Source organism: Tiliqua scincoides, chromosome 4 (genome assembly GCF_035046505.1).
Source record: "Tiliqua scincoides isolate rTilSci1 chromosome 4, rTilSci1.hap2, whole genome shotgun sequence".
NCBI lineage: Eukaryota > Metazoa > Chordata > Lepidosauria > Squamata > Scincidae > Tiliqua > Tiliqua scincoides.
This window is the reverse complement of record NC_089824.1, coordinates 15,891,385-15,917,558: the sequence shown is the minus strand read 5'-3', so window position 1 is coordinate 15,917,558 and position 26,174 is coordinate 15,891,385. Positions and strand designations below refer to the sequence as shown.

At 44.4% G+C, this 26,174-nt stretch overlaps 2 protein-coding genes across 3 annotated transcripts in view; one reads left to right on the top strand and one right to left on the bottom strand.

Annotated features, from left to right (window-relative positions):
* Positions 1-187: 187 nt before the first annotated feature.
* On the bottom strand, positions 188-9,573 carry DSCC1 (DNA replication and sister chromatid cohesion 1). 2 transcript variants are annotated; one of them, XM_066625614.1, is made up of 9 exons: positions 9,332-9,573; positions 6,516-6,684; positions 5,112-5,246; positions 4,755-4,845; positions 3,053-3,191; positions 2,516-2,568; positions 1,539-1,693; positions 1,199-1,347; positions 188-504 (listed from the first exon to the last, which is right to left on the bottom strand). In XM_066625614.1, the coding sequence occupies exons 1-9, from the start codon at positions 9,499-9,501 to the stop codon at positions 399-401; spliced, it is 1,167 nt and encodes a 388-aa protein (XP_066481711.1). In that variant the 5' UTR covers positions 9,502-9,573; the 3' UTR covers positions 188-398. The 2 variants fall into 2 exon arrangements, with proteins under 2 accessions (XP_066481711.1, XP_066481712.1); XM_066625615.1 differs by having other exon boundaries at positions 188-336.
* Positions 9,574-20,317: 10,744 nt separating this feature from the next.
* Positions 20,318-26,174, top strand: part of DEPTOR (DEP domain containing MTOR interacting protein) — a 63,737-nt gene continuing 57,880 nt past the window's right edge. Inside the window, exons 1-2 of the mRNA XM_066624783.1 lie at positions 20,318-20,607; positions 21,277-21,375. Of these exons, the coding sequence (XP_066480880.1) occupies positions 21,287-21,375 (89 nt within the window). The 5' untranslated portion in view covers positions 20,318-20,607; positions 21,277-21,286. The remainder of the gene's footprint in view (positions 20,608-21,276; positions 21,376-26,174) is intronic.

Below are 26,174 nucleotides of genomic sequence, written 5' to 3'. Positions count from 1 at the left end.
AAGACCATCCAGGTAGTTTCTAGAAAGATATAAGATAACTGGGTCCCCCAGCTCTGCCTTAGATTGCCAAATATGCAGCTCATATTACAATTTATGCTTTAACACCCAGAGCCCCAAGCAGAGCTTATTTTTACCTCCAAAACTGAAAAATACACAGCTTTATGAATAAATTAGCTTTTATTCTCTACAAAAATGTTTCCAAGGGATCCGAAGGTAATATACTTCTGCTGTATTTTGAACTTTTCCAGATGGATCAATTTTCTTATGTTTTATCTGCAGAATTCTATTCAAGAATCCCAATGCACTTTAGGATTGTTATTCACTTTACAGGAGTTTCTGAAACAGAAAAGTACAAGACTTCCTACCCCAAATCTGAGACACTAGCTGATATCTTCTTATTAGACAGGTCTTCTAGAATTATAAACTTTAATTCCATTTTGCATTGAAGAACGTGCATATTTTGTCAGCAGTGCACCAATTGTCTGCTTCTCTGAACACAAGTCCCTGCAAGGAGAAGGGGGCAAAAAACCACTACAATCATATAGTAAAGACCAAAAAAAAAAATCCACAAACCTTGTAAGGCTAGAAGGAAGGCAGGATGTGAACAGTTTCTAACACAGTGATTTTCAACCACTGCACCATGGCACACTGGTGTGCCATGGATGGTCTGTAAGTGCGCCACAGGACTTTGGGGGAGGGTCATTTATTAGTAGGCAATTGGGGGATTTGAGCCCCGTACCAGCAGCACGGTGTGCCTTGTCAATGCTGAAAAACTAATGGTGTGCCTTGACAATTTTAGCACCTTGTCAATTGTTGACACCTTTAGCACAGTGTCAACAACTGGCACTCACATCTCTAATTCACTCTTCCAACTGGGCATGAACTGGAAAAAACACATGGAATTAAGTAAGGCAAGCATTTAAGTGGGAACTGAAGCTAGTGGGATTCAATGAGTTTTTCTACATTGAAACTACATGCAGGTGGGGGGGAAGGCAGAGAGGAGTACAGACACATAGGAGAATTTCAGAAGGCTAAACGAAGTCCATAGCAGTCATACAGATTCAAATGTAATACAGGTACAGTATATCACTTTTGAAGCAAACACCAGGTATTTCCGAGATGCCATGAACTCCAGTGTAGTTAAGTCCTAAGAAGCAGGTTCTACATCTGGCTACAGCAATGCCTTTGAACTACTTACTGTATGTATGGAGCTATGTCGGCTTCTGCCCACTTCTCCCGAATGCTGAATAAGCTGTTAAACCTCTCCTGGTTATCTTCTGGTAAGTCTTCAACATTTAGCAAGCAAATGGTCTCTGGTCTGGAGGACCGATCTACAAGAGCCAAACCCTAGAATATGTAGGGAAGGAGCATACCCACTTATCAGTATACACCAGACTACACAGTTATGAACTCAGCAGGCAGGCAGACACACAAGCATATAAACACTCCATCAGCACACAGTCATTTAAGTGGAACAAGGCACGCAACACCCCACCTAAGTTATTCTAATGGGCGCATGATTACTGGTCTCCTATTACCTTCAATTGTTCCTGTCCAGTCGTCATTCCTTCAGGGACACTTTGCTGCCACACTTCTTGGAATTCTGAGAGATTAAATTTAACTGCATTCTGCAACAGCATTTGTGCTGTGGCTCTACATACCTTCTCTTCATCCATTTCAAAGTAAGTCTCACCTAGCATGCAGTATTAAGAACACAAAGAAATTCAGCTCTTTTGAATCTTCTTTAAAAAAAAAATTAAATCTGTGAACTATATCTAGATTTATATCAGTACCAGATGTTCTTCCACAAGCAGAGTTCCATGGGGTTGACCACGACAAGTGGCAGAGGTGACAATTTTTTGTATCTTATAACCTTTGTTTTGCTGCTACTCTATCATCAACAGTGCTTGAAGTACTGATATGTTTTGCCAGCAACCAGCTCCTGTCATTCGCCATTTTATTGCAACTTAACTGACCATGCCCATTTCTGCTCATAAAGACCCACCAACTGCCTCTGTAGGGTAGAGGCAAAAACTGTGTTGCAAACAAAAGTGAGCCACTTTGAGGGACTCTTAGGAGGTGGAATATAATACATTTCTTCAGAATTTATGAGTTAGGGTCATTTCCTGGTACATCCTGGAAAGTAAAAAAACAGCCACTGGGCATATCTTCAACACTTCATGTGTTGCTTAAACCATTTCTTCCCAGCCCACAGCTGTGCACATTAGATCCCAGTTGCTTATATGCAATGTTGGACAGAAATGGCTTAACAGACCCAACAACAGTTGTACACAGTTGAGAAATAGGAAGTAGGTCTATACCTGTATAATAGCTTTTATGCTTCAGAGCATGGACTTCAACAAATGGAGCTACCACTAATTTGGTTACCCTATATACTGCTATTCACATTATCATATATGCTACCTTTATTATTATGTATTTGTATCACACCTACTTAGATGCTTTATTAATTATTATATACTTCTAAAACATGCATTTGTGATGGGTAACTTACCTTCATCAGTATATTTCATTCCATAACAGACAAGAATGTGTTCTATCATTTCCCTAGAACAAACATTAGTCTATTTTTAGTACATTCATTTTTATATTTAATCTCCATATGCTGCATCAATTGGCCTGAAACCAGCTGCCTTAGTTGATGCTCATAACTCTCCTGGTTTAGAAAAACAGATGCCCTTAAATTTGTAATGACAAATATATAGCATCACTTGTGAGTTTACAGTATGACATTCCCTTGAAGTGGGAGAAATACATTCTAAGGGCTCGATTTCATTTGGAGCACAAGCATTGGGCTGTAAGAGGGACATATTTTGTCCTTTCCATAAATGCTTTCCATCCACTGCAACTGAATTCTGCAGCTGCAACAATGGGTAAGGGGCACCCTCTAGACCTGCGTTGTGCAGTTCTGAAGTCATTCTAGACTGCATGTTATAACAAAGAGAACTGGTGCACTTTCACAAATTGGAATGGGAATGATCTCTGAAATTCCAGATCAAAACAATACCTCAAGTATCAACAGAGAACTTACTTAGGTTCTAGTGGCCCCAGCTCCTGAAGACAGATATTTAAAGGAACCTTGTTGAATGGCCAAGACTCGGAATATATCAACTGGGTTACATGAGTCAACAGTTTCATCTCATAATCAAAGTCTAGAATCCTCCAGTATCCTGCCAAGCAGAGAACAAAGTTTTTATCTAATACAAACATTTGTATACTATTAGCGGAGATGGGAGGCTTCATGTATTACTGAGACCCTTGGCAGCACTATCTGGAGAAGGTTCTTCTTTATACCCCTCCACTACCAAAAACACACTACATGTTCAACTTTGTCCCCATCTGTGCCTTGCCTCACTGCCCTTCCTGCTAAGCAGGTGGCTCCACATCAGAGGAGCTAGGATATGGTAAACTGGAATTTTATTGCACCCTGAAATGGAGTCCACAAAGATGCTTAAAGCAGCATCAAGGGTTTCTTATAATCTTCCAATGCACAAATGTCCCATTCCTTACAACCACCCCAGTTGCCCTTACTGGGGCTGCTGCTAGAGCCTTTTTATACAGAGCCCCTTCCAAGGGGCTTATACAGGGGTTGGACTGTCCAGGAGAAAGAGGTGTGCCCACAGGGAACCCCCTTTAGGGTTGAGGCAACTGGGCTGGCAAACTGTGGGGGTGGAAGAGCTGGTCTTGGCCCTCCGCTCACCAGAGAGGCTTCTTGCCCCAAATTCAGGGAAAGCTTGATTGTCCCTTTCCTCCTTTCCTCTCCAGTTCACTTTATTGTCTTCTCACTTACGGGAATATCCCTTTCTCCCTCCCCATTGTCTGGCTCTTAATTCACCCAATCCCTTTGTGATATTCCTTCCCTCCCCTTTTCTTATTCATTCTGGGTACCTGACTCCAAGTTCACAGCTTTCTCCTCATTCCCCCATCCTCCCTTTGCTCACTCCTCTCTCATCTCCACCTGCCTCAAGCTTTCCTCTCTAGCTGCCTTTACTGCTTTCAGTTTCCCCCTAAAAATTGCCCCCCAAACCACCTTCCAAGTGGCTTCCCCAGCCAACTGGTTCCAACTGCGACCAGTTCTGAAGCACATAGGACTGGTCACCCCATGGAGCCACCAAGCAGTCCAGACCATGTCCACATGGACTGCAGTGCTCTGCATGTGGCACTAGCACCCCATAGAGCTCAATGGGATGCATTGAGAATAAAATCCAACTCTATCCACATGGTCCTGCATGGGATTCTGTTGCTTGGTCACACAAAAGAGTGACAAAGCCCAAGAATTAATGTTATATATTACATTAATTTTTATTTTTATTCTACCCTGACTTGGAATTCAGAGCTAGTTTTCTTATATATAATATAGAGTATAATACCAAACCGAGGACAGAAACCTAAAGAAGGAATAATGACATTCTAAGTTATTTTTGCTGTACAAGACTATATGCCAATAAAGGTCTGTTTGAGTTTGTTGTACAAGACAACTTTTTACAATCACCATAAGTACTGCAATCAATCAGAGTGACAGGTGGTACAAAAGGCCATACTGGTCTTGATGAAATACAAGGACTATCAGAACATTTGAAAAAAAATAAAACATTTAAGAACCCTTGCAAGCAATTTTAACCTGCTGCTTATTGCATATACCTTTCATGTCAAAATACAGCAGAATTAAATAAGGCAACCTTTACGTTTATTAAATGAGGAATTCCAAGCTTTCCTTCTAAAAAGACATATACCTTCAACTTGACATGCTTTTAGAACCTGTAACTGATGCATTATTTCTTCTTCGCTTGCTTGAACCTGATCTAGTAAGTCTTCGGTTGTGTACTGCAGAAAGCAAATGGGGAAAAGTAGTATTAAACTGACATTAATTTTCTTATTAGATTTTATTCTGTTACTCTGTACTGCACCAAGTAGACAAGCATTTCTCTCTCTCTCTCTCTCTCTCTCTCTCTCTAACCCATTTTCCAACGTTCTACCCCAAGTTCCCACTTTGATCACTGGGAGCAGAGAGCATCTCCCTTGTATATGAATGGTTGATAATCACTACTCTAAGGGTGGGGGAAAGTAGTGAGTGCTGCACTTATTTTTACCTTTGAATGAGTCGAAGTTCTCTCTCTCTCACTGTCTGGTCCTTCATAAGGATTTTCCAACAGAAGCTTTTTGAGTTTCTTTAGTTTAGGTCGACATCTTCTTAGCTCCCAGTAATTAGTGGAGAAGCCTGCAATCTACAAGAAGAACCTTAGTTTGTCATAGGAAATTTCGGTTTTTAATTTGGCCCTTGCAGATAGAACTTATTAGCAAGTATCAAATAACAAGAGTAACCAGATTCTGCTCCAATTGGTGTAACAGTCCCATTTCCTCTCCAGTCTTCCCTTGACTTTGTTTACTACCTACTCCCAACAAGTGATCCTGTCTGAAATGTACACTGCCTACAAATGCCTATATCTAAGTAAGTTAAAGCAAAAATAAAAATGTCACAGGAGAATAAAGTCACACCAAGAGTTCTCAATGCTGCCTTCCCAGCACTTCTTGGTTCCAAGGGAGCCATTTGCGTAGCAAACAATGGCCCACTGAGACAAAGGGATAGAGAGACTCCATCTGAATCATGGCCCTATCAGTGGAATGGTATCTTTCAAATGGCAATAGACTTTGTCACTTGTCTTTTTTCCCTCCCTATATTCAGAAGCAACACTCCTTTGAATCCAGAATAATGATGCTGGAATGGAAGAAGAGGACATCTTCTCCAAGAACTGGCTAGGAAAAATGAATAATCCCCCTAACTCAAACTACACTGTGTCCAAGGAAGTGGAGGGAGGAAAATATGCACCTGGGGAGGTGTCAGCTTGCTCTTAAATAACTAGAGTAAGTTTAATATATGTATAACAAGTCTCAAAGTAGCCAGCTTATGTTAAACATAAAACTGACATTTTCTCAAGGACTATTTAACACCAGAAGCAGGGGACATCCACTAAAAATGAATGCCAGAGAGTTCAAAGAGACAAAATATTTCTTTATCCAGCATGTGATCTTTGGACCTCCTTGCCACAGGATGTAGAGATGGCACCTGGCCTAGATGCCTTTAAAAGGGAATTGGCAGATTTATGAAGGGAAAGTTCATAACAGGTTACAAGTCATGATGGGTATATGCAACCTTCTGGTTTTAAAAGTAGGCTACCTCAGAATACCAGATGCAAGGGAGATGCAACAGGATGAAGGTTTCTTGTTGTCTTGTGTGCTCCCTGAGGCATCTGGTGGGCCACTGTGAAATACAGGAAGCTGGACTAAATGGGCCTTTAACCTGATCCAGCAGGGTTTATATTTCTTATGTTAAAATCCTGATCGCACATGAACCTTACAGGATTATTTTCAAGCTGCCTTTGATAGATTTCTACTATTTCCCAACATGCCACTTGTATCTGTCTCCAGAAAGTACAATAATGCGCTCTCTCTCTCTCTCTCTCTCTCTCTCTCTCTCATGCACACACACAAAATACCTGGATATGAGTGATATTAGAGGTAGGCTCATCTGCACAGAGCTGCTCTGGAGTCTCACAGTCAGGTATGAAAAGCAACGTGTTAGAGGTATCTGCTATTTTCATGTCATACGTTTTATCTTTACTGCAGAGCACAGCACGTTCATCTCTGTCCCCACGGATCACAAGGCTGCAAAAGAAAGTCATTTTTACAGTTATACATTGACTCAAAGCTGTTACAATATTAATAGATAAGTGTTCATTCTTTATGCCAATAAAGGTGGAATAAATGAATGATAAGTGTTCATGCCATTCTGAAATACTTAAGAAAACCACACTACACATATGCTGCTTTTCAACAGTTCAAAATGTCACAACACAATCTATTACACATACAAGTTATGCATTTGATTGGCTTGTGACTTTATTCTCATTTATTTATAACTATAATTCTTATGCTCCAGTTCAACAGACGAAATACTCTTCACAGAACTATATAACCACCCATACACTCAAGTCCTGACAATAAAAACAGGTCATAAAACAACCACTGCAATTTCAACAAGTCATGTCAGTATATAGAACACATTAATTTGTCATGCAATATAGGTCTGGCCCAGCTATGGTCTGGCCCAGTCAGTCAGCCTTAAAGATATGGGTTGGGAGGGAAACAGCAGAGGGGTTGCTCAACAGAGATATGAGAGGGGTGCTCTACCCACTGTCCCTCCTCCAGCATGCTATCCACCCACCCGATTCAGTCAGCACTGCTGAGGATGAGAGCAGCAGCAGCCCACTTTTTCCTCCAGCACGACCAGTGCTAGCAACCACAGTGGCAGAACTACAGGAAGCAGCAAGAGAATAATCCTGATTGCTCATGTCCACAAGCAACCAGATCATTTGGCTCCATCTTCTCCTTCTTGCCTGCCCATCAAGAAGGCCAGGCAGGCAACACTCCCCTTCCTTACTCTTACCTTCAGGTCCTGCCTGCCTCCGCCTCTTCCAGCTTGCTCTCTGCCTGGCCATGATGAAACAAATATACATGCTCTTGTCCATTGTGCCTATTTTGAACACGGCCAGGTGGAGAATAAGCTGGAAGAAGAGATAATGAATGGAGAACTCAAAGATACAAGGGAGGAGGAGGAGAGTTGGGGGGAGCCCTGGAACACTGTGCTCCTCTCCCCCCCCCATCCATACCCACCCAAACTACTTAACCTAAGCAGACAAGGAAAGAGGTGGTAGCAACAGCAGTGGTAGCGCGCGCGCACGCACACACTAGTGTTGTGTAGCATTTTGGTGCTACCTGAGGAGCAGCCTGAGATGCTGTGCTGGTGTGGCAGAAAAGCCATGGCAAGAATTAGACAACAGACACAGGTTTCAGAGAGGTTGAAAGTGCTGGAAGCAGGAGCAAGAATGAAATCAAGGGAGAAGTCAAGTGCTGTCTCCTAGCTCCTGACCCAGCTTTTTATTACATCTCAAAACACATGATATATGGTTACGTAGTTGGGAAATTTCCACAAGGATGCTTCATACTAGCTGCCTACTAGCTAGTTCTAGCTTAACCGCAAACACATTCCTAGATAAGATTCTCCTTCATAGCATTCTGCTGCTCACAGGCACAGAGTTCAATGATCCAACATATTTTCAAGGTTGGTTGAGTGTGCCCGACTGCACAGGTGTGCCTGACTGTCCTTGATGCCAAATATGCTAAGACATATTAAACTTTAGTGCCTGTGCATGTATATTTACTACAGTGTTGGAAATTGTATTTTGCGTGTGTGTTTTAAGCAGGGGACAATCTTCCTTTTTTCAACTTTGAATCAAATTATCCATTCAGTGGATATGAGGAAAGGCTACGGCATTTGGGCCTCTTCAGCCTAGAAAAGAGACGCCTGAGAGGGGACTTGATTGAGACATACAAAATTATGCAGGGGATGGACAGAGTGGATAGAGAGATGCTTTTTACACTCTCACATAACACCAGAACCAGGGGATATCCACTAAAATTGAGTGTTGGGAGAGTTAGAACAGACAAAAGAAAATATTTCTTTACTCAGCATGTGGTCGGTCAGTGGAACTCCTTGCCACAGGATGTGGTCCTGGCGTCTAGCCTAGACGCCTTTAAAAGGGGATTGGACAAGTTTCTGGAGGAAAAATTCATTACGGGGTACAAGCCATGATGTGTATGATGCGCAACCTCCTGATTTTATTATGTCAGAATGCCAGATGCAAGGGAGGGCGCCAGGATGAGGTCTCTTGTTATCTGGTGTGCTCCCTGGGGCATTTGGTGGGCCGCTGTGAGATACAGGAAGCTGGACTAGATGGGCCTATGGCCTGATCCAGTGGGGCTGTTCTTATGTTCTTATTATATGTATATAGTATACATATATAGTATATAGTATACGTATAGTATAAATTATTATACTATATTTTTAAACATATACTATTGCAAACTTAATTTATTCACTTAATTGATTTGATTTTGCCTTTTGTGCTTCATTAAAATTTTCCTTCCTGATGATGTCACTTTTGGTCATGATGTCACTCTCGGGTTGCTAACATCACTTGGTTGACATCACTACCGGCGGGTCCCAAAGACTGTCATTCTAAAAAGTGGGTCCTGGTTTGGCCAGACAGATCCCACTCTGTTTCAAGCAGCCTGCGGTGGCTGCAAGCAAAGGACTCTGAAGCTGCCCGGGCATGGCTAGCAGGCGGGCAGCCCCTGCACAAGAGCCCACTAGGGTGCTATTGGTCCTCCCAGCCATCGGGGGCGCCCGCGAAAGCAGCGCGGTCGAGAAGACTCCTCCAGCCGCCAGAGGGCGCTGCCGCGAAGCGCTCACCTGCGCCCTGCCTCCAGCTCGGCGCAGAGCTCCGGCTCTAGCTGCAGGAGGCAGCACTCCTGGGCGGCGGCCTGGGGGCTGAAACGGAGACACTGCACGGGGGGCAGCAGCTCCGCCGGATTCAGTTTCGCCACTTGCAGCGTCGCCTCCACCTCCTCGCGGCTCCGCATCGTTGGTGGCGGGGAGGGGTGGGAGCCCCTGTCGGCGTCTCCAGTGGCAACAAAAGCGCGAGCGGTTACAAAAGCGCGCCAAAACCGCCGCGTCGTCTGACGTACGGGGAGGCGGGGCTAAAGCGCACTGCTCGTGGACAGGGCGAACACAGAGATAGGAAAGGCTAGACACCCGTACGTCAGTGAATGGTCGCGCGGTTCCGGGTTCTCACGGGAGAAGTCATTTCTATAAGCCTCCCCCTGAGGTGGAATGGGAGCGCAATCCTTCGGAATCGGTGGCGAGGCGGCTCCCCTTCCTCGAAGGGGGCGGCTTATCTGAGAGGACTCTCAGCCTCTGCTTCCCTGCCTACAGTATTTTCCAGCCATTCCACCAACCCTGGTCATATCTTGGCTGGTTTTCTGGGGTGGTTTTAAACACCACAGAGTGGGGTGGTACAGCCCCTGAAATGGCCTTTCAGGAGAGTTGGCACAGCCAAAAGAAACATTTCTTGACCCAGTGTGCAACTGGCCTGCGGAACTCCCCGCCACACGATGTGGTGACGGCATCCGTCCTGGTTCCTTTCAAAGGGGATTGGAAAGATTTATGGAAGAAAAGTCCATCACAGCTCACAAGTCTTGATGGGACTAGATGGACTTTACATTTCTTTACCAAGTGCATAATCATTCTGTGGAACTCCCTGCCACAGGATGCAGTGACAGCGTCCGGCCTGGATGCCTTTCAAAGGGTTTGGACAGATTTATGAAGGAAAAGTCCATCACAGGTCACAAGCCACAATGAGACTAGATGGGCCTTTATGTTTCTTTACCAAGCACAAAAATAATCTGTGGAACTCCCCGCCACAGGATGTGGTAATGGCACCTGGCCTGAATGTCTTTAAAAGGGGATTGGACAGATCTACGGAAGAAAAGTCCATTACAAGCCATGATGGGTTTGTGCAAAGAGATTAAAGTTGGGTAAACACTAAAACGCACAGGACCTAAAATAAGTCAACCCAAGCCCTTTGAGTTTCAGCATTTAGCAGCTTTTAACTTCTTTTCTTTTTACCTTTCATAATGTCCTTAACAGGTGAGGGTGAAACTGCTGGGCGATCAAACTTGCAAGGAACATGGTCTAGAACCCTGGAAGCTTGTAATCACAAACAACAAAACATATTTTTGGATGAAGTGAGACCTGCGTTAGAAAGAGCAAGAATTTCGGTAGTAATCCATGCTTCAGGGGGATCAGCACTGCTGTGCAGTCACTGCTGTGATAAAATCCTGGATTTTTCCACTGATTTCTATGGCAGCTCCCACCTCTGTTGGGTGGTGATGGACCCTCTGGAAAACAGCCCTGTGTATTTGTCTAGCCATAAAGTACAAGTGCCCAGGCATATTGGAAGTGTGTTGTTACAGTTATTTTTGTTGATTATGTATGTGGCCAGAAATCACCAAGAATCACTTTTTGGAAACGTTATCATAGATGCTTTGCAAAAATACCAAGTAAACAAATGATGCAAATGTCAGAGAATTCTCTACTTTCTAGGTCTCCAGAACTGGGCAGAATGCAAAGATTTGCATGGTGAGCTCCACATGCACAGATGCTTCCAAGAGCCTTCCCTCTGCAGCCCCTCTGAGACCCCCTATGCAAGAGATTTGCCCTCTCTGAATTGGTTCCTGTTGGACTCCCAACTGTTTACCTTGTTGCACAGGAATTTGGGGCAGCGACTCAGTTACTAATGGTGAAACTGGAAATCATTCAGGGCACAATCCTATCCAATTTTCCAGTGCCCATGCAATCGTGCCAGTGGGGCATGCACTGCATCCTGTGGTGGGCAGATAGTCACAGAGACCTCCTCAAGGTATGGGAACATTTGTTAACTTACTTGGGGGCTGCATTGTAGCTACACCAGTGCTGGAAAGTTGGATAGGATTGGATTCTCATTCCCAGATGTCACATGTTGCTGGGTGGGGGGCCCTGCTCTTCAATCTGAGAAACTGTTGATCCAGATTTAGAAGAAGGCTATGCTTAAGAATCTCCAGCTTTATTTTATAGTCAGAAGATTCTGTTCTAAACTATTCTGTTATAATCTCATATTCTTCAGTTTCCTTCTGTGCCAAAATTAAGCCACAAGGAGGCAGGCTGGCACAACAGGCACAAGATGAAACCATTTGCTATTAATTCTTAGAAGGGAAGGATGATCCCTATGCAGTTCTGCTGCAGCTAGCAATTTTTGCTAATGCAGCATGTCATTGGATTTGGGTATCTTCAGGAAACTTCTGGATCTGGTTTGCTATTCACAAAAAAAGTAGGTTCTCCTAAAAGAAACTTTGAAGCAAAATCAAGAACCAGAGTTTTTCAGTACTTTTTTTTTTTTTTTTGCCTTGGAAAGAGATTAAATGACATATATAGATTAGAGTATGATGCCAGGGGCTCCTTCTGACGGTGGGAGAGATAATTGCATCTCACTGGGCAGCTACCGCCCGCCTTAAGCTGGGCAGTCCCTAGCCAGTAAGGTGCTGCCTCGCCATGGGCCATTACGCTTGGCCAACAGACTGAGGCAAGGAGGCAAAGAAGGAAGGCCCATAGCCAGGGAGACAGACCAGGGACAGACTGCACTTGCTCCCAGTGTGGAAGGGATTGTCATTCCCAAATCAGCCTTTTCAACCACATTAGACGCTGTCCCAGAGCCACCATTCAGAGCACAATACCATAGTCTTCCAAGACTGAAGGTTGCCAACAACAATAGATTTTGGATACTAATAGTGCCATCCTGTGCAAGTTAACTTGGAGGGGCAACCCAATCCTATCCCCAGCAGCACCGCCAGGTGCAGTGACACCAAAATGGCAACTGCTGTATCCAGTGGCTCCACCAGGGCCACGGGAGGTCTCCTCAGGAGAAGGGGACTTTCATCCCCTTCCTGTGAGGAAAGCCCCAAGCCCGCAAGGGGCTTCTCAAGTCTGTGCTGGCTATTTTGCCAGTGCAGACAAGAGAACCTCTTTGTAGGGTTTTTCAGTCCAGCACAGAGGATTGGATCCAGTGGAGCAGGGTTCTACCAGCCCCACCACCTTCTACCCCAGTTCCTCTCTGCCCTCCCTCACCATGGAATGCCTCTCCCACACCTAAAGGTCCTTACTGTTGCCTGGAGCTCTTCCCTTGCTCCAGGCAGCATCCGTCCAGGCTTGGCTCTCCCTACACCAAGGGTGCTGTAAAAATGCTTTGCAGCACATTTATGACACCCAGCACTGGAGCTCCGAGCTCTTAGGATTGGGCTTTAAGTCTCAAAGGCAATTTTGAACACTTCCTAACTTAACGTAGTCACGTTTCAATTGTAGTGGAACCTGGTTTGAAATGCTGATGTGCTTCTTTTGTCCACAAGGTAACTTATTTGGGCATGACTGCTGGAGAACAGTGGTTATAAGCATGTTTTGGATGTAGAAAGAACACTGATTGACATTCTCAGTGTGGTGGCCATAGGCACAACCAGCTAGTCCTGTCAGCTTCAGCAGCAACACCCAGAATATTAACCAATCAGGTGACTGAGAGCACAGGTTGAAGACTTGCTGTGTCAGCAAAACCAGTGCTTAGCATAACCACCAGCGGTGTGACACATGTGTACATTGACATCATGTTCTTGGAGCAGCCCAACAGGCAGACAGGCCTGGCATAGAGATTTAGAAGCAGAATGTAACATTGAAATCTTTGGGGAGGCCCCATAGTTCCATATTAGGGCATGTGCTTTTGTTGTGTAACAGGTACTTGATGCCTCCAATGAAAGTATCTTGGGGTCAAACCACATATTATGTTAAGCATGTACTTAATACAGATGTGTAATAATGAATAGCTGAATAAGACTGACACCTCCCCCCCACCCCCCATTGATATCTGTCCTGGAAAAAACATTTCCACTGGCACTAACTGGAGCTTTTAACCCATAGCACATAGCAGCTGTGGGGCAAGCCAGTTTGGATCAGGACTATGGTGAGTAAGTGTGCAAGGTTAAAGTGCCCATCCCACCCCCACTACAGGCCAGTTGGGGGGGGGATATCCAGCTGTTTAGCTTACAAGAAACAAGCTGATCTGCATTAAGTGCATGCTTAATACAACATCTGATTTGACCTTTGAGTAGCAAGGCTGGGGGGCAAAAATCCTTCCTGACATCTGCTATCCTGACCAGCAGCTACTGCAACCACGTGGTGAGACAACCACTGGGAAAAAAAATTAGGTAAGCAAAGCAAATCCATATATTTGTGATATGCTCAACATGGTTGAGTAGCATCTTTAACTATAAAGCAACTTACAGTTTTAAAAGCTGATAATACAGCTCTTGGGCAGGCTAAAATCCTCTTTCTCCTACCTTCCCCCCCCCCCACTCCCCACTTTGCAGAAAATTAGTGGCTCAAGCAAAATGGCAGATTTTGCAAACAGAAATGGAAAACGTTGAGCTGCTGGGTCTTGGGGGAAAAGGATAAGCAGGATCCTCTTTTTGAAGATCAGTGTCACAAGATAAAAGATCCACAATTAGCTGTTGAAGGCAGATGAGCTTTTTTATCAAACTTTAGGAACAAAAATATCAAGAAAAAGCAGACAAGACATTGGCTCAATCTGCCTACACATCTCATCTCCTTCCATAACTGAAAATTAATACTGGAAGGAGCATTAGAAACCAATTTACCAATCACATAAATTGCGATCCTATTACTGTTATGTTCTCCTCTAGATCAGGGGTGTCCAAAGTTTTTGGCAGGAGAGCCACACCATCTCTCTGACATTGCGCCGGGGGCTGAATTAATTTACATTTCAAATTTGAATAAATTTACATAAATGAATATTTTTAAGATGAACTTGTATGAATGAATGAAGGTCTTGCAATAGCTCGAGGCCTATAAAAGGCCTTGCACAAAGCAAGGCTGGCCTTTCCTTTGCTGTCGCTACTGCATCACAGACATGAAACAGCAAGCAGTGGAGGGAGCCCTTGGCCCATAGCTCATGCAAGAGGTCAAACAGTCACCCTCATGCTGAGAGCAGTTGCATTGGGCCAGTGTGGACTCCAACAACTCTCTGGAGGGCCAGAGGCTCATTGGAGACTGGGGGCTCCCTGCGGGCCGGATTGGGAGTCCCTGAGAGCCACAAGTGGCCCCAGGGCCGGGGTTTGGGCACCCCTGCTCTAGATTGAGTGCAAGCAATTTTCAAAGGATTGATTCAGCAGAACCATTGGTGCTGCTGCCAGATGGATTTATATATTTGGACTGAATAGTACTGTGTCTTCTCCACAAACACAGGGAACAAAATCAATTGATATGGCAAGGGCTTGGCAAAGGGTACTGGGTGTGAGAGAACAGAGCTAAGATGATTTAAAAAAAAGCCTTGAACATCTGGAGCTGCTTTCTATTAAGTCACATTGGTTTCTATAGTCCATTATTTTATTTATCTAGCATTTATTGTAAAACACTAATGTCCTGTCTTTCCCCTTACATTTTAAGGCGCCCAAGGCAACTAACAACAGAAGTTTAAAAACAACTGATTGTTTTTAAACAATTGATTCAGCAGAACCATTGGTGCTGCTGCCAGATGGATTTATATATTTGGACTGAATAGTACTGTGTCTTCTCCACAAACACAGGGAACAAAATCAATTGATATGGCAAGGGCTTGGCAAAGGGTACTGGGTGTGAGAGAACAGAGCTAAGATGATTTAAAAAAAAGCCTTGAACATCTGGAGCTGCTTTCTATTAAGTCACATTGGTTTCTATAGTCCATTATTTTATTTATCTAGCATTTATTGTAAAACACTAATGTCCTGTCTTTCCCCTTACATTTTAAGGCGCCCAAGGCAACTAACAACAGAAGTTTAAAAACAACGATTATTTCTTCCATTCTCTCCTGGAAGATACCTCTGTGGCTATCACTGATTTAGTCGCTGACTATTTGCTAGTTCTTATAAGGAAACTATCTTCATGTGTCCCATTAACTTAATCTTTTATGCTGCGGATAGAACCCTGATGTATAGTCTGTGTTTCTTGTGCCCATTATAAACTGTTTTAATGCCACTAAAGGTTCTTGAAATTGAACTGCAGCACAAAAAAAGTGCAATAGAAAAGCAAAGCAACAAAATTAAAGGGGAAAAGCCAAATGGAATAAAAAGGATCTCAGCCCCTGACAGAAGATCAGCAGGGAGGGTGCAATTCTTAACAGGAGGGTGTTCCACAGCTGTGGCATTGTTCCAGGGAACCCCTCACTCCTTGACACTGCCAGCCTTGCCTTGGCTAATGGTGGCTCACATAGGAAGGCCCTTCCACATGACCTCTGGGTACAGGGTGTTTCATGCAGGCCATCCCTCAAGTACCCCGGTCTGGCTTTAAAAATCAAAACCAGCACCTTGAATGGCACCCAGAAGTGCAGTGACAGCTGCTGTAGCCAGCCGCAGGAGCAGCAGCCTGACAGACCACTGAGCCCCCACAACACAAGTCGCATTCTGCATTAATTGCAGTTTTGGGGCAGTCTTCAAGAGCAATCTCACATAGAGTGAGTTGTAGTAATCCAGTCTTGAGGTCACCACAGCATGCTATGCTCTGGTTCGGCAGTAGCCCTCCAGAGGTTTGAGTGGGAGTCTTTCAACCCTCTTTTCTTTATTTAGCTGATGTTGCCAAGGGTTGCACCTGAGATCTTTTGTATGCAAAGCATATTTTCTGCTACTGGTTCCCCCTAAGTGTAGCTATTCTGTTCTTGCCTGACACATTTCTGTGCCTATGGACATGATGCTGGGTGTGTACCAGGTGTGCACACCCCTGGCCAGTATCATTTTGTTTGTCCTAATGACAAGCAAGTATCAGATCTCTCAGATCTTTAGGAAGAAGACCAAACTTGGGTTCACTTGAGCAACTCCCTCCCCAACTGGCTTGGGAGAAACCTTGCCTTTGGAACATTCCACAATCAGTTGGCCCTAACTTGGTCTGCCAATTCGTAAACAGAGCCACATCCTGGGAGCTTCCTGACTTCAAAGTAAACAAGACCATTAGTGGTCACAGAAGAAACACCTTCAACCTCAGCTTCGCAGCCAATGCAATTGTGATTCACGCCTTAATTGAGGCACAGGTCTCCTGAACAAGCAAGGCTTCCCCTCTTCAGAGGGCAGTAGAAGACACCCATCTCCAACTGGGGATGGGACATCAAGGCACATGGGAATGTCTCTGATGAGCTCACCCCACAATAGCTTCTATCTTGCCCTATGGGAATTTCATCTATTAAAAGCTGGGTCACACCCCTTTTGTTGCTAGTACTATGTCAAGCACCATTCTCTCCACCACCCAAGAACCACTGTGCCAGCTGGCACTGAGAGCTCTCTTCTCTTTCTGGTCTTTTTCTCTTCTTCTCCACCCCCTTTCCTCTGAACTCTACCACAAGCCATAGCTCAAGTACCTGTTAAGCTGCCTTCCAAGAAGCCTCCCCTGGGAAAGCAATCTCAGCTTCCCTCTCTGAAACTAGCTAAGGCTATTGCCTACTAGCCATGGTGGCTTTGCCTGTCAAACCCATTTCTGACACACACACCCTGCATCTTTTAGCCAGGAGATTGCGATATCTTGGCATAGTCCAATGAACCTTGAAAGCCCCATTTCAGCAGATATGGATAGGTAACTCCAAACTCCAATAGTCTATATTCTCTGCAGTGGCCTAGCTAGAGAGGGTGCAAAGCACTAAGTTTTGCAGGGAGCCTCCCATAGTGTGTAAGCTTATGCCTCTGTTTTGTTCTAGCATCTGGAATGGCTCCAAAGGGGAGGGTGAAGGGCCAGTTACACACTGCGGTGAGGATCCCTGCAAAACTTAGTGCTTTGCACCCCGTCTAGCTACACCACTGATTCTGTGTCTTGAGCGCAGTCAAATTGATAAGCTTAATGTTTCTCTTCCTCCCTCCTTTGGTTTGGTGTGAGCGTGTTGTGAAGTCCAGGCCTCCTAGGTTTATTTCCCCCCCCCCCGTTTTAAACGGAAGGCGTTTCTTAACATTTGCCCCTCACCATCCCACTTTGTGGTCCACCTATTGAAAGTACCATCAGAAGTAACTGCAATGATGTCATTGTCAGTTACTTCTGGATTGGGAGACCAGACACAACATGACAAAGACCAGTCTGAGGCTTGGAGTGGATAGCCTTTTTTGAGCACATGAAAACTGCACACTGGAGCTCTGTCTGCCAAGCCTCCTTCTCCTGCTTCTCGTGTTGCAGTGCTGGTCATGCTGGCAGGCAGAGGGGTTCTGGGGGTCCCATATGTACCACTGGACACTACCTTATGTACGACTGATTGAGAAATGCTAGCCTAGAGATTAGCCCCAGTTCCCTTTAACAGCATCTTTCTGAGAACAAGGAGAATAACCAATTTCACTTGGTTCTTATCTTGGCAGCTTGGGGCATTAAGAGTAATTGGATGGTGAGAGAGATAAGCTTCTTCAGTGCAAGACAGTGAAGTGTTTTATAACCCACTGAGGGGCTTCCTCCTTGCCTGAAGCCCTGGTTCAGGTTATAGAAAATGCACATCCAAGTCATGGAAATTTTCCCTGGTTAAACCAGAATCTGGAAAGGGTGAAATGCAGGGCATAGAAAATTAGGAGAAATAATAAAAGAATGGAATCTGGGCAATATTCTTGTCCGTAATCATTAAATGTTGCATTATGCTGGGGTAGTCATTGGAGTTCTCTATCAATAGAGGGTTTTTTTTAATGCTTTTATTTTTTCACAGATTTCATTTTTCTCTAAAAAAAAAAAAAGTGCAGAAAGCAGTGTTGTGTGTTTTTATTCCAAGGTTGTATTGTTATAAATTACAAATTATAATTACTTTAAAAGTGTACTGGGTAGGTAATACAGGTAGTACAATGTTAGTAGATGCACTCCCCAGTCCAGCCCATTATTTATTTATTTTTTTCACAGATTTTGGGATTTTTTTTCTTTTTTACAAAAATGAAAAGTGCAGAAAGCAGGGTTATATGTTTTTATTTTGTTACCACCAAAAAAATCACACCTCTATCTATATCCTTCAGATTGGATCAGGGAGATCTTGTGAAGTTGATCCATTCTTTTGTAACCTTCAGGTTTGATTACTGTAGTGTACCTTACAAGGAGTTGCCCTTGAAGATGACTCAGAAACTTCAGCTAGTGCAGAACACATTTGCTCTCCTCCTGGTGGGTGTAAGTAACTGTGCACATAGCTAATTGTGCATCAACTGTTCTGGCTGCTAATTGGCTTCCTGACAATTCAAGGTGCTAGTTCTCACCTTTAAAGCCCTTCCCATACTGAGCCCCATCTCTCAGAAGCCCCTTCTCCTTTCATTGTCTTCCATGCCTCCTTTATTCATCCAGTCAAAGTCTGCATTGTATTCCATTGCCCCATGGGATGAGGATGGTTGTGGTAAAAAGCAGGGCCTTTACATTTGTAGCCCAGCTATGAAAAACCATCTTCCTTCTGACATCCACAGTGCCACTTTTATGCAATGCCAATTTGCCAACAGTGCCAATTTTTAGAAGGGTGTAAATTGCACCTTTTCCAGCTGACATTTGCTGGAGCAATGTTGGCTTGCTAAAATGTCTGTTATTGTTGTGCTTGGTCCTGAATGCAGGAAAGGCAAGTTATGAACAATATAAGTCAGTGGTTCCCAAACTGTGGGTCAGGACCCACCAGTGGATTGTAACCTGATTTTTGGTGTGTTGTGAACTGACAAGGTGGTAGCTGACAAGGAAAATGCATTGTGCCCTACAGAAACCTGAAGGAGCAGTGTGTGTGTGTTTACTACTCATGAGTAGGCAAGCATGCCTCCATTCTTATCAAAGGCCAGGTGAAGGGGAATACAGGACCACTAGAATGGTCCCAATCTGATAGACACAGAGCTCAACAAATCCTCCAGAAGAGTAGTTCTCAAACTTTTAGCACTGGGACCCACTTTTTAGAATGAGAATCTAAACCCACTGGAAGTGATGTCATGACTGGAAGTGACATCACCAAGAAAATTTTTAATAATTCTAGGCTGCAATCCTACCCACACTTACCCAGGAGGAAATCCCATTGAATATCACTGTTAAATGCGTATACATAGTAGCCTATTCAAAGTACAGATGTACTTTGTAACAATTCCCCAAATGCAGTTACATACCATAGTAGCATCAAGTCTAATAGACTCAAAATAAAATATTGAAATGAATGGGGGACCTGCCTGAAATTGACTTGTGACCCACCTAGTGGGTCCTGGCCCACAGTAAGAGAAACACTGTCCCAGAAGATTGTCCCTTCCCAGTAAAATGATAAAAATAGCTGGTAAAGTGAAACTTTTTTTAAAAACCTCATAATGCTAGGAGGGTCCCAACAGAGTGTCATTTTAAAAAGTGGGTCCCGATGCTAAAAAGTTTGGGAACCACCGATATAAATAAACAATTATTGTGCTTGGAGCTCTCTGAGTGGCTATTCTCTCACAAGAGCATGCAGAATACAACTGCACACAGATACACATAAAAGCACATTCCAAGAGATCTATGCTAAGGCATGCATGGGAGGCTTGAGCCCCAATGCCCCTTTCAAGGCAAGTTAATAACCGTTGCTTTTAATTGGCATTGGTTCCCTTTTCGACAGTTCTTCTGTTGTGGAGGAAAACAACAGGAAGGATTCGGGCAAGAGGAGAGAAAGAGGAGGGGAAGAGTGAAACAGCTGGAGCTTCCCCTGCTCAAGACAGAGGAGGCTGCGGCAGGCCGTTCAGTTGTATATCCTGGATTGCAGAAGCGCCTCCCCCCTCGCCTCTCTCTCTCCCAACTCAGTTGCTTGCTCTGCAGTCTTATAAAAGGTTGCTTGTGGTAAACATTGAACCCTGCTCGCTCCCTTTCACTCTTTCCCTCTCCCTTCCCTCTTCCCCCCCATCCTGAGCTGAACTGGATTCCACTTTGCAGTTGACATTGGACGCCTGCTTCTCCTACAGAGCCCCTTGCCAACAGTGTCAGGCTGTTGGGGGGGACATTCCAGCTGCCCGGGCTGGATCTGCCAGTTTGCTGCAAGCACATGTCTCTTGCAGGCTGCCTGTCACCCAACAAGGAAGCTAGTGGTGGAATCTTTTTATCACCAGGAGGAGGGGGAGAAGGAGCAATTTTTTACAATCCAGGTGAGCGAAAGCAAGGGGGGGGGGAGGAAAAGGGGGCAGTTGGGAACTGTATTTTCTCTTTGGGATTGCCACTAGTGTCCTTGCTCATGAATCAACAGACTGACACAATGTTATTCTCAAAGAGCACAGTATATTTTTGTTGTTGTTTTGTCCTGAAGCTGCCCATAAAAGTGAATTTCCTTTGACCTGTCAAGGCTCAAATTTTCAAACTGCCAAGTGGCAAATTTCATAAAAGAAAAGCTCAGTGCCATAAAAGAATGTTGCATGCTGCAAAGAATCCTTAATGCAAAATAATAGGAAAGGAACTTGGGGGTCTGCAGCAAATAATAATCGCTGGAATATCATGTAAGACTGGAACATAACTGGGTCTAAACTTGTCCCACTACATTTATGGGCTGCAGGTTGCAAGGCGTTTACATGCAGCATGTAAAACGGGGCATAGGAAGTGAATAATCCCTAGGAGTTTTCATTAAAACCAAGCATAATAATCCCTGGGGTGGAAAGAATTGAAGGGCCAGATGCATACCCAGTGAATGGGAGAGAAAGGAGGATGTTACGTGTTGGGGGGGGGGAATTATTACTGTCAAGTTGCAGTCTGAAGTCCTGGAATGCTAAGAAATGCATCTGCTCCCTTTAACTCTCTGGACTGTGGTGTGTCTTTCCTGTTAGGTTGGTAGCAATGGAAGACGGGAGCCTGGGCACCATGCAGCAGAGGGCTGTTGAACTAGAACATATGGCTGAGGTCCTGCTCACTGGGGAACAGTTACGGTAGGAGATCTTGGCTTTTTCCCCCTGTTGCATATATGCCAGTAAAGTTGGGATGGGAGGGTGATGGTTCTTCACACTAAGCACTAGCAGGTAGCTAGCAACATAAACTCTGCCTTTATTCTAGTGGGCATAAATATCTCCTCTTTCTGAAGTCATCAGCCTGACGTTGGGGGTTAGATCTCCTTTAGTGTGTGCACACAAGGTAAAAACTGGGAGCCTCTCTTTGCTGCATTGCTATTAGGATGAGCCAGATTCCCAAAAAGTCCTGTTTTTTTAATTTATTTATTTAAAAGGCTGGATAGAAAGTTTGGTTGCCAGATGTGCCTTTCCTCATCTATGAATGCAAAGCTGCACCTGAGCAGCAAAAGTCTCTTTTCTGTCTCTTTTCTGCTCTTCAAGGTACAGGATCCTGGTGCTGCTTTGCTTGCTTACTTTGCAACAAGAAAGCTCTTAGCTTGGTTGCAGGCTTAATTATGCAAAGCTAGTTTGCCTTTACAGGACGGCATATTTTGCACAATGGGAATGTTCTGCTCTGTGTCTCACCACCATCTGAAATGTGGTTGGCGAGTACATGGGGTAGGGCCTTCTGAGTTGTGGCACCCGGATTCTAGAAGTCCTTCCCCTGAGAAGTGTGCCTTGAAGTTATTCAGTGCTTGATGAAGACCATCTTATTTAGATGTGCTGACAATTTGGACTGATTTTTGTACCCCCTGATTCTCTCATGGTTTAGCTGAGCTCTTCTGGAGTTGTACATGTGGCTGCTGCTATTTAATGTTCTTTGTTAGTGGTTTTGTTTTGTTGATTGCAGAAAGGCAGTATATTGCTTTTATGATGCCTTTGTGCCAGTGAGAAAAGGGCACCCCTTCATGCTGCTTGTACCATCCCTTCCCATCCCCTCCACCACTCATCTCATGTTGGCAGGCAGAATTCTCCCTACTGGTCAGTGCCCATGGCTGCCCGTGATTGTGCTGACAGCCTTGCTTGCAGGCGAAAGTGATGTTCCATCAGTATCCTTCTCATTCCCTCCATTCACATACCTGAATGGTGCCCCCTTGGATGTGGTGCCCTTGTGCAGTGCACAACTGTATGTAGTGGTTCTTGGTAATAGGTTGCCAATGGCCAGCATGAATTTGTCTAATTGCCTTTCAGAGCCATCAAACCTAGCATTCTGATCACAGCTGGTGGAAGTGAATGCAATAAACTAATTTTACATTGTTCAAAATTCTATAAAAACCAAACTACATTATCTATTTACAAACATAACGGCTGCTTTTTAGCAGAGTCCCCTGAGCACCATAAAATAACAGATTAAAACACAACCAAACAACAAAACGGCTACAAGAATGTTAAAGAACAGCATTTCTTAGTTCAGATCCAGTTCAGACACAAATTTTAAAAAGCGGCTAAGTAACTGACTTTACTGACTAAGTAACTGACTGACACTCTGAACTGGTTTAATATTATTGTATTCTACGTGAAACGCGTCTAGCTATTTTACTTGTAAAGTATCTTTATAAAAAGAATACCTGTACCATACCTGAGCACTGTTCAACTTGAAGAAAAACAAACTTTAAAATTGTTTATTTTTGTAAACAAAATACATACAAGAAGATAGGAAACAAGAAAATGTAGTATTCTACATTTGCAAGTTGAGTACAGTACCTGGTTATAGAACCATTTTATTTTGAACTAGCTATTATTTTCTGTGACTAGAGGTTCCGTTCAGTTAGAGGTTAAGGCAACCAAACTTAACCTCTAGCTCCAAAAACCTCGGAATTATAGTCAGTAACTCTTTTAGGTTTACAGTCAGTGCCAGGTCACTGAAAAAAAAAATCCCCTCTGAATGAATTATGTTGGGGGGGGGGGGAATTTGGTTTGGATTCAAACTGAATTCAGCTCCTGGTAGGAAGCCGGATGCAGAGCTAGTTGGATCATTGGTCTGATTCAGCAGGGCTCTTACTATGAACTTGGATGTTCCCCCCAAAACTTAAGGAATGAGCGTAGCTACCAGGAAAGAATAATGAACAGGTGGGAATGGATTTGACCCCCTTACCTGACCACAGGACATTAAGATCTGGTCTAAAGAATACACTTGTCTTGTGGTTTGCTGATAATTCACATGATTTGGGATCATTTAGCTGCATCATCATATCAGGTTTCCTCCTGGTTCCACCTCTGAAATGCACCTCAACACTCCCCCCCCCCCACAACTCATTCCTGTTGTAAAATCATTGTGTAGCATTGGTATCTTTAAGACTGGATCTAAGTTGAGCCTTCTTCTGTCCTCTGCAAAATCATCACTACTGTCCATATTCCTTGCAAGCTATTCATCACAGCCAGGGCTGGCTCCAGTGGTTGGCCTGCCAAGGCATGTGCTGGGGGGGAGAGGGGCTGTGACCCCAGAAAGGCCTGATGCTGGGCAACCAACACAAGAGGCTAGTGGTGAAAAGAGGGAAGGGAAGTGCATGGAATTCAGGCTGACTTTCTCTTTCCCCATTGGCCTATGCCCAATGGAGACCTATGCCCAATTGGCCTATGCCCAATACCACTACCCCATACCACTGAGATGGTGGGTGGAAAGTGGTCCTGAGTGCATGCATGTTTCCTGTATCACAGGGGTGTGGTGGAGTTGTGGACCGGTCCAGTAGGATTCTGACTGAAGATTTCTTGGTTAACTGTCTTGGCCACTTCATTACATGATCATCTCTGAGTGTAATGGAAAATTGAGAATGTCAGCTTGTGTAGTGAAATTGCAGGCGCCATGGTGTATGCATAGCCTTAATTAGGACCATTATCTGCCTTGCAGTCCTACTTGAAACTTTTACCATAAACCTGACGGAGTAATCATGGCTATCTCTGCCACGTTCTTAACATTGGGAGAAGATCAAATTCTCTGTTTGCCACCCCTGCTATGCATACTTTCAAGCTACCCAGCGAAAAACTATGCAACACTTGTGATGCTCAGCTATTTATTTAGCAACTGTTTCATTACATGAGGGCTCCTCTTGTTGCCTGAGCAAATGTAATGGATAAGAAGTGCCAGCTGGCTGGACTTCAGCTGCAGTGTGCACATCGAGGTAGAGTTGTGGCATGTTCCACCATTCCATTTTTTAGTGTTGGGAATGAGTTTGCCCTCAGGCATGACTGGCTAGTGACTTGGGAGCACAGTGGGAAGGTGGCCTGTCTTTGTAGCAGTGGCGTAGCTAGAGGGGGTGCAAAGCAGTAAGTTTTGCAGGGAGCCTCGCTGCAGCGTGCAAGAGACTCCTCCCCCTCGGATTCAGGCGAATGCCTTCATATTGCTACCACTGCCTGGAATGACTTTGAAGGGTAGGGGGAGGGTCTGCTTGCACTTCGCATTCAGGTGCCTGCAAAAACTTAGTGCTTTGCACCCCCTCTAGCTACACCACTAAGAACATAAGAACAGCCCCACTGGATCAGGCCACAGGCCCATCTAGTCCTGTATCTCACAGTGGCCCACCAAGTACCCCAGGGAGCACACAAGACAACACGAGTCTTGCATCCTGGTACCCTCCCTATATCGCTGGAGTATAGTGTGTTCGCTTCAGTCATTCATTGATTTAATTTATATCCCACCTTTCCTCCAAGAAGCCCAAGGTAGCATACATGGCTTTCCCAATGCTTTTATCCTCACAACAACCCTATGAGGTAGGTTGGGCTGAGAGAGAATGACTGACCCAGCGTTACCCAGTGAGTTTTGTGGCTGAGTAAGGAGTTGAAGCCAGCTCTTCCTAGTCCTAGTGTGACACACTCTAACCACTACACAACACTGGCTTTCAGAAGCTATTTGGGCTGATTGCAGCACTGTGCTGTGTGCCTGTTGTGGAACCCAGCTGTGAATTTATGTGAGAGGTGCAACAGAAGCTGTGGCTCCTGGGTGGGTGATCTTGCCTCTCACTGGAGTTGGAAAAGTGCCCTTTTGATCTTTCCAGCCTGCAGTTTATGAACTTGGTTCATCCTTATCTGTAAACAAAAAAGTGTGTAGTTTCCGCTCCCCACCCCCAGAATTGCCCATGGCCGCTTCACATGGTTTTTGGTGGCAAATGCATGTTTTCTAGTCTTTCTTGTCCAACTAGTCTCCCTGGATCATACATGCAGTGGAAAACACACATTTTTTGGCCATATGCATTACATTTCCAGCAGTGGCGTCACTGAGTTTCCATCACCCAATGCGGGAGGCCAGCACATCACCTCCATGATGGACCTCCTCCCATGCAGTGGGCCTGACAATGCTCCAGGGGGTGGGCATGGTGATGCACCATTGCTCTGCCCTGCTGGTTTTTTTGGCTGTAACTTTTAATAGAATAGAGATATTTCAACACGGTTTTTTTCATTGCATTCTGCATGAAATGACACATCAAATGATATGTAACATGATGGTATTATTCAAGAATACCAAGATTTTAAAAATTCTGGCCAGTAGTTCTGTCACCCCCTATGTGTCACCCCCGCAGTCCGCACCCACAGCACCCTGAAGCGATACCACTGATTTCCAGCTTACTACATAAGGCACCAGTGATCTCAAAGTGGTCTGGAAAATAAGTCCCAGAGTCCTAACACACCAAACCAGAAAAAGTACAGATATCAGTGATGAAAAAGTAGTTATGTTTATAAGTCACTCCAAGTCCGGCTTTGGGCCTACATACTTTATGAGGAAAAAAAAAACCTTATTTCTTCCTCGGAGGTGATAGCATGTTCTGATTTTCTGTGTGTACAATTTTCTGTCCTCGAGAAAGACCTGGTGGTTTTTTTTTTGGGTGGGCCTGACATACATAAAATGA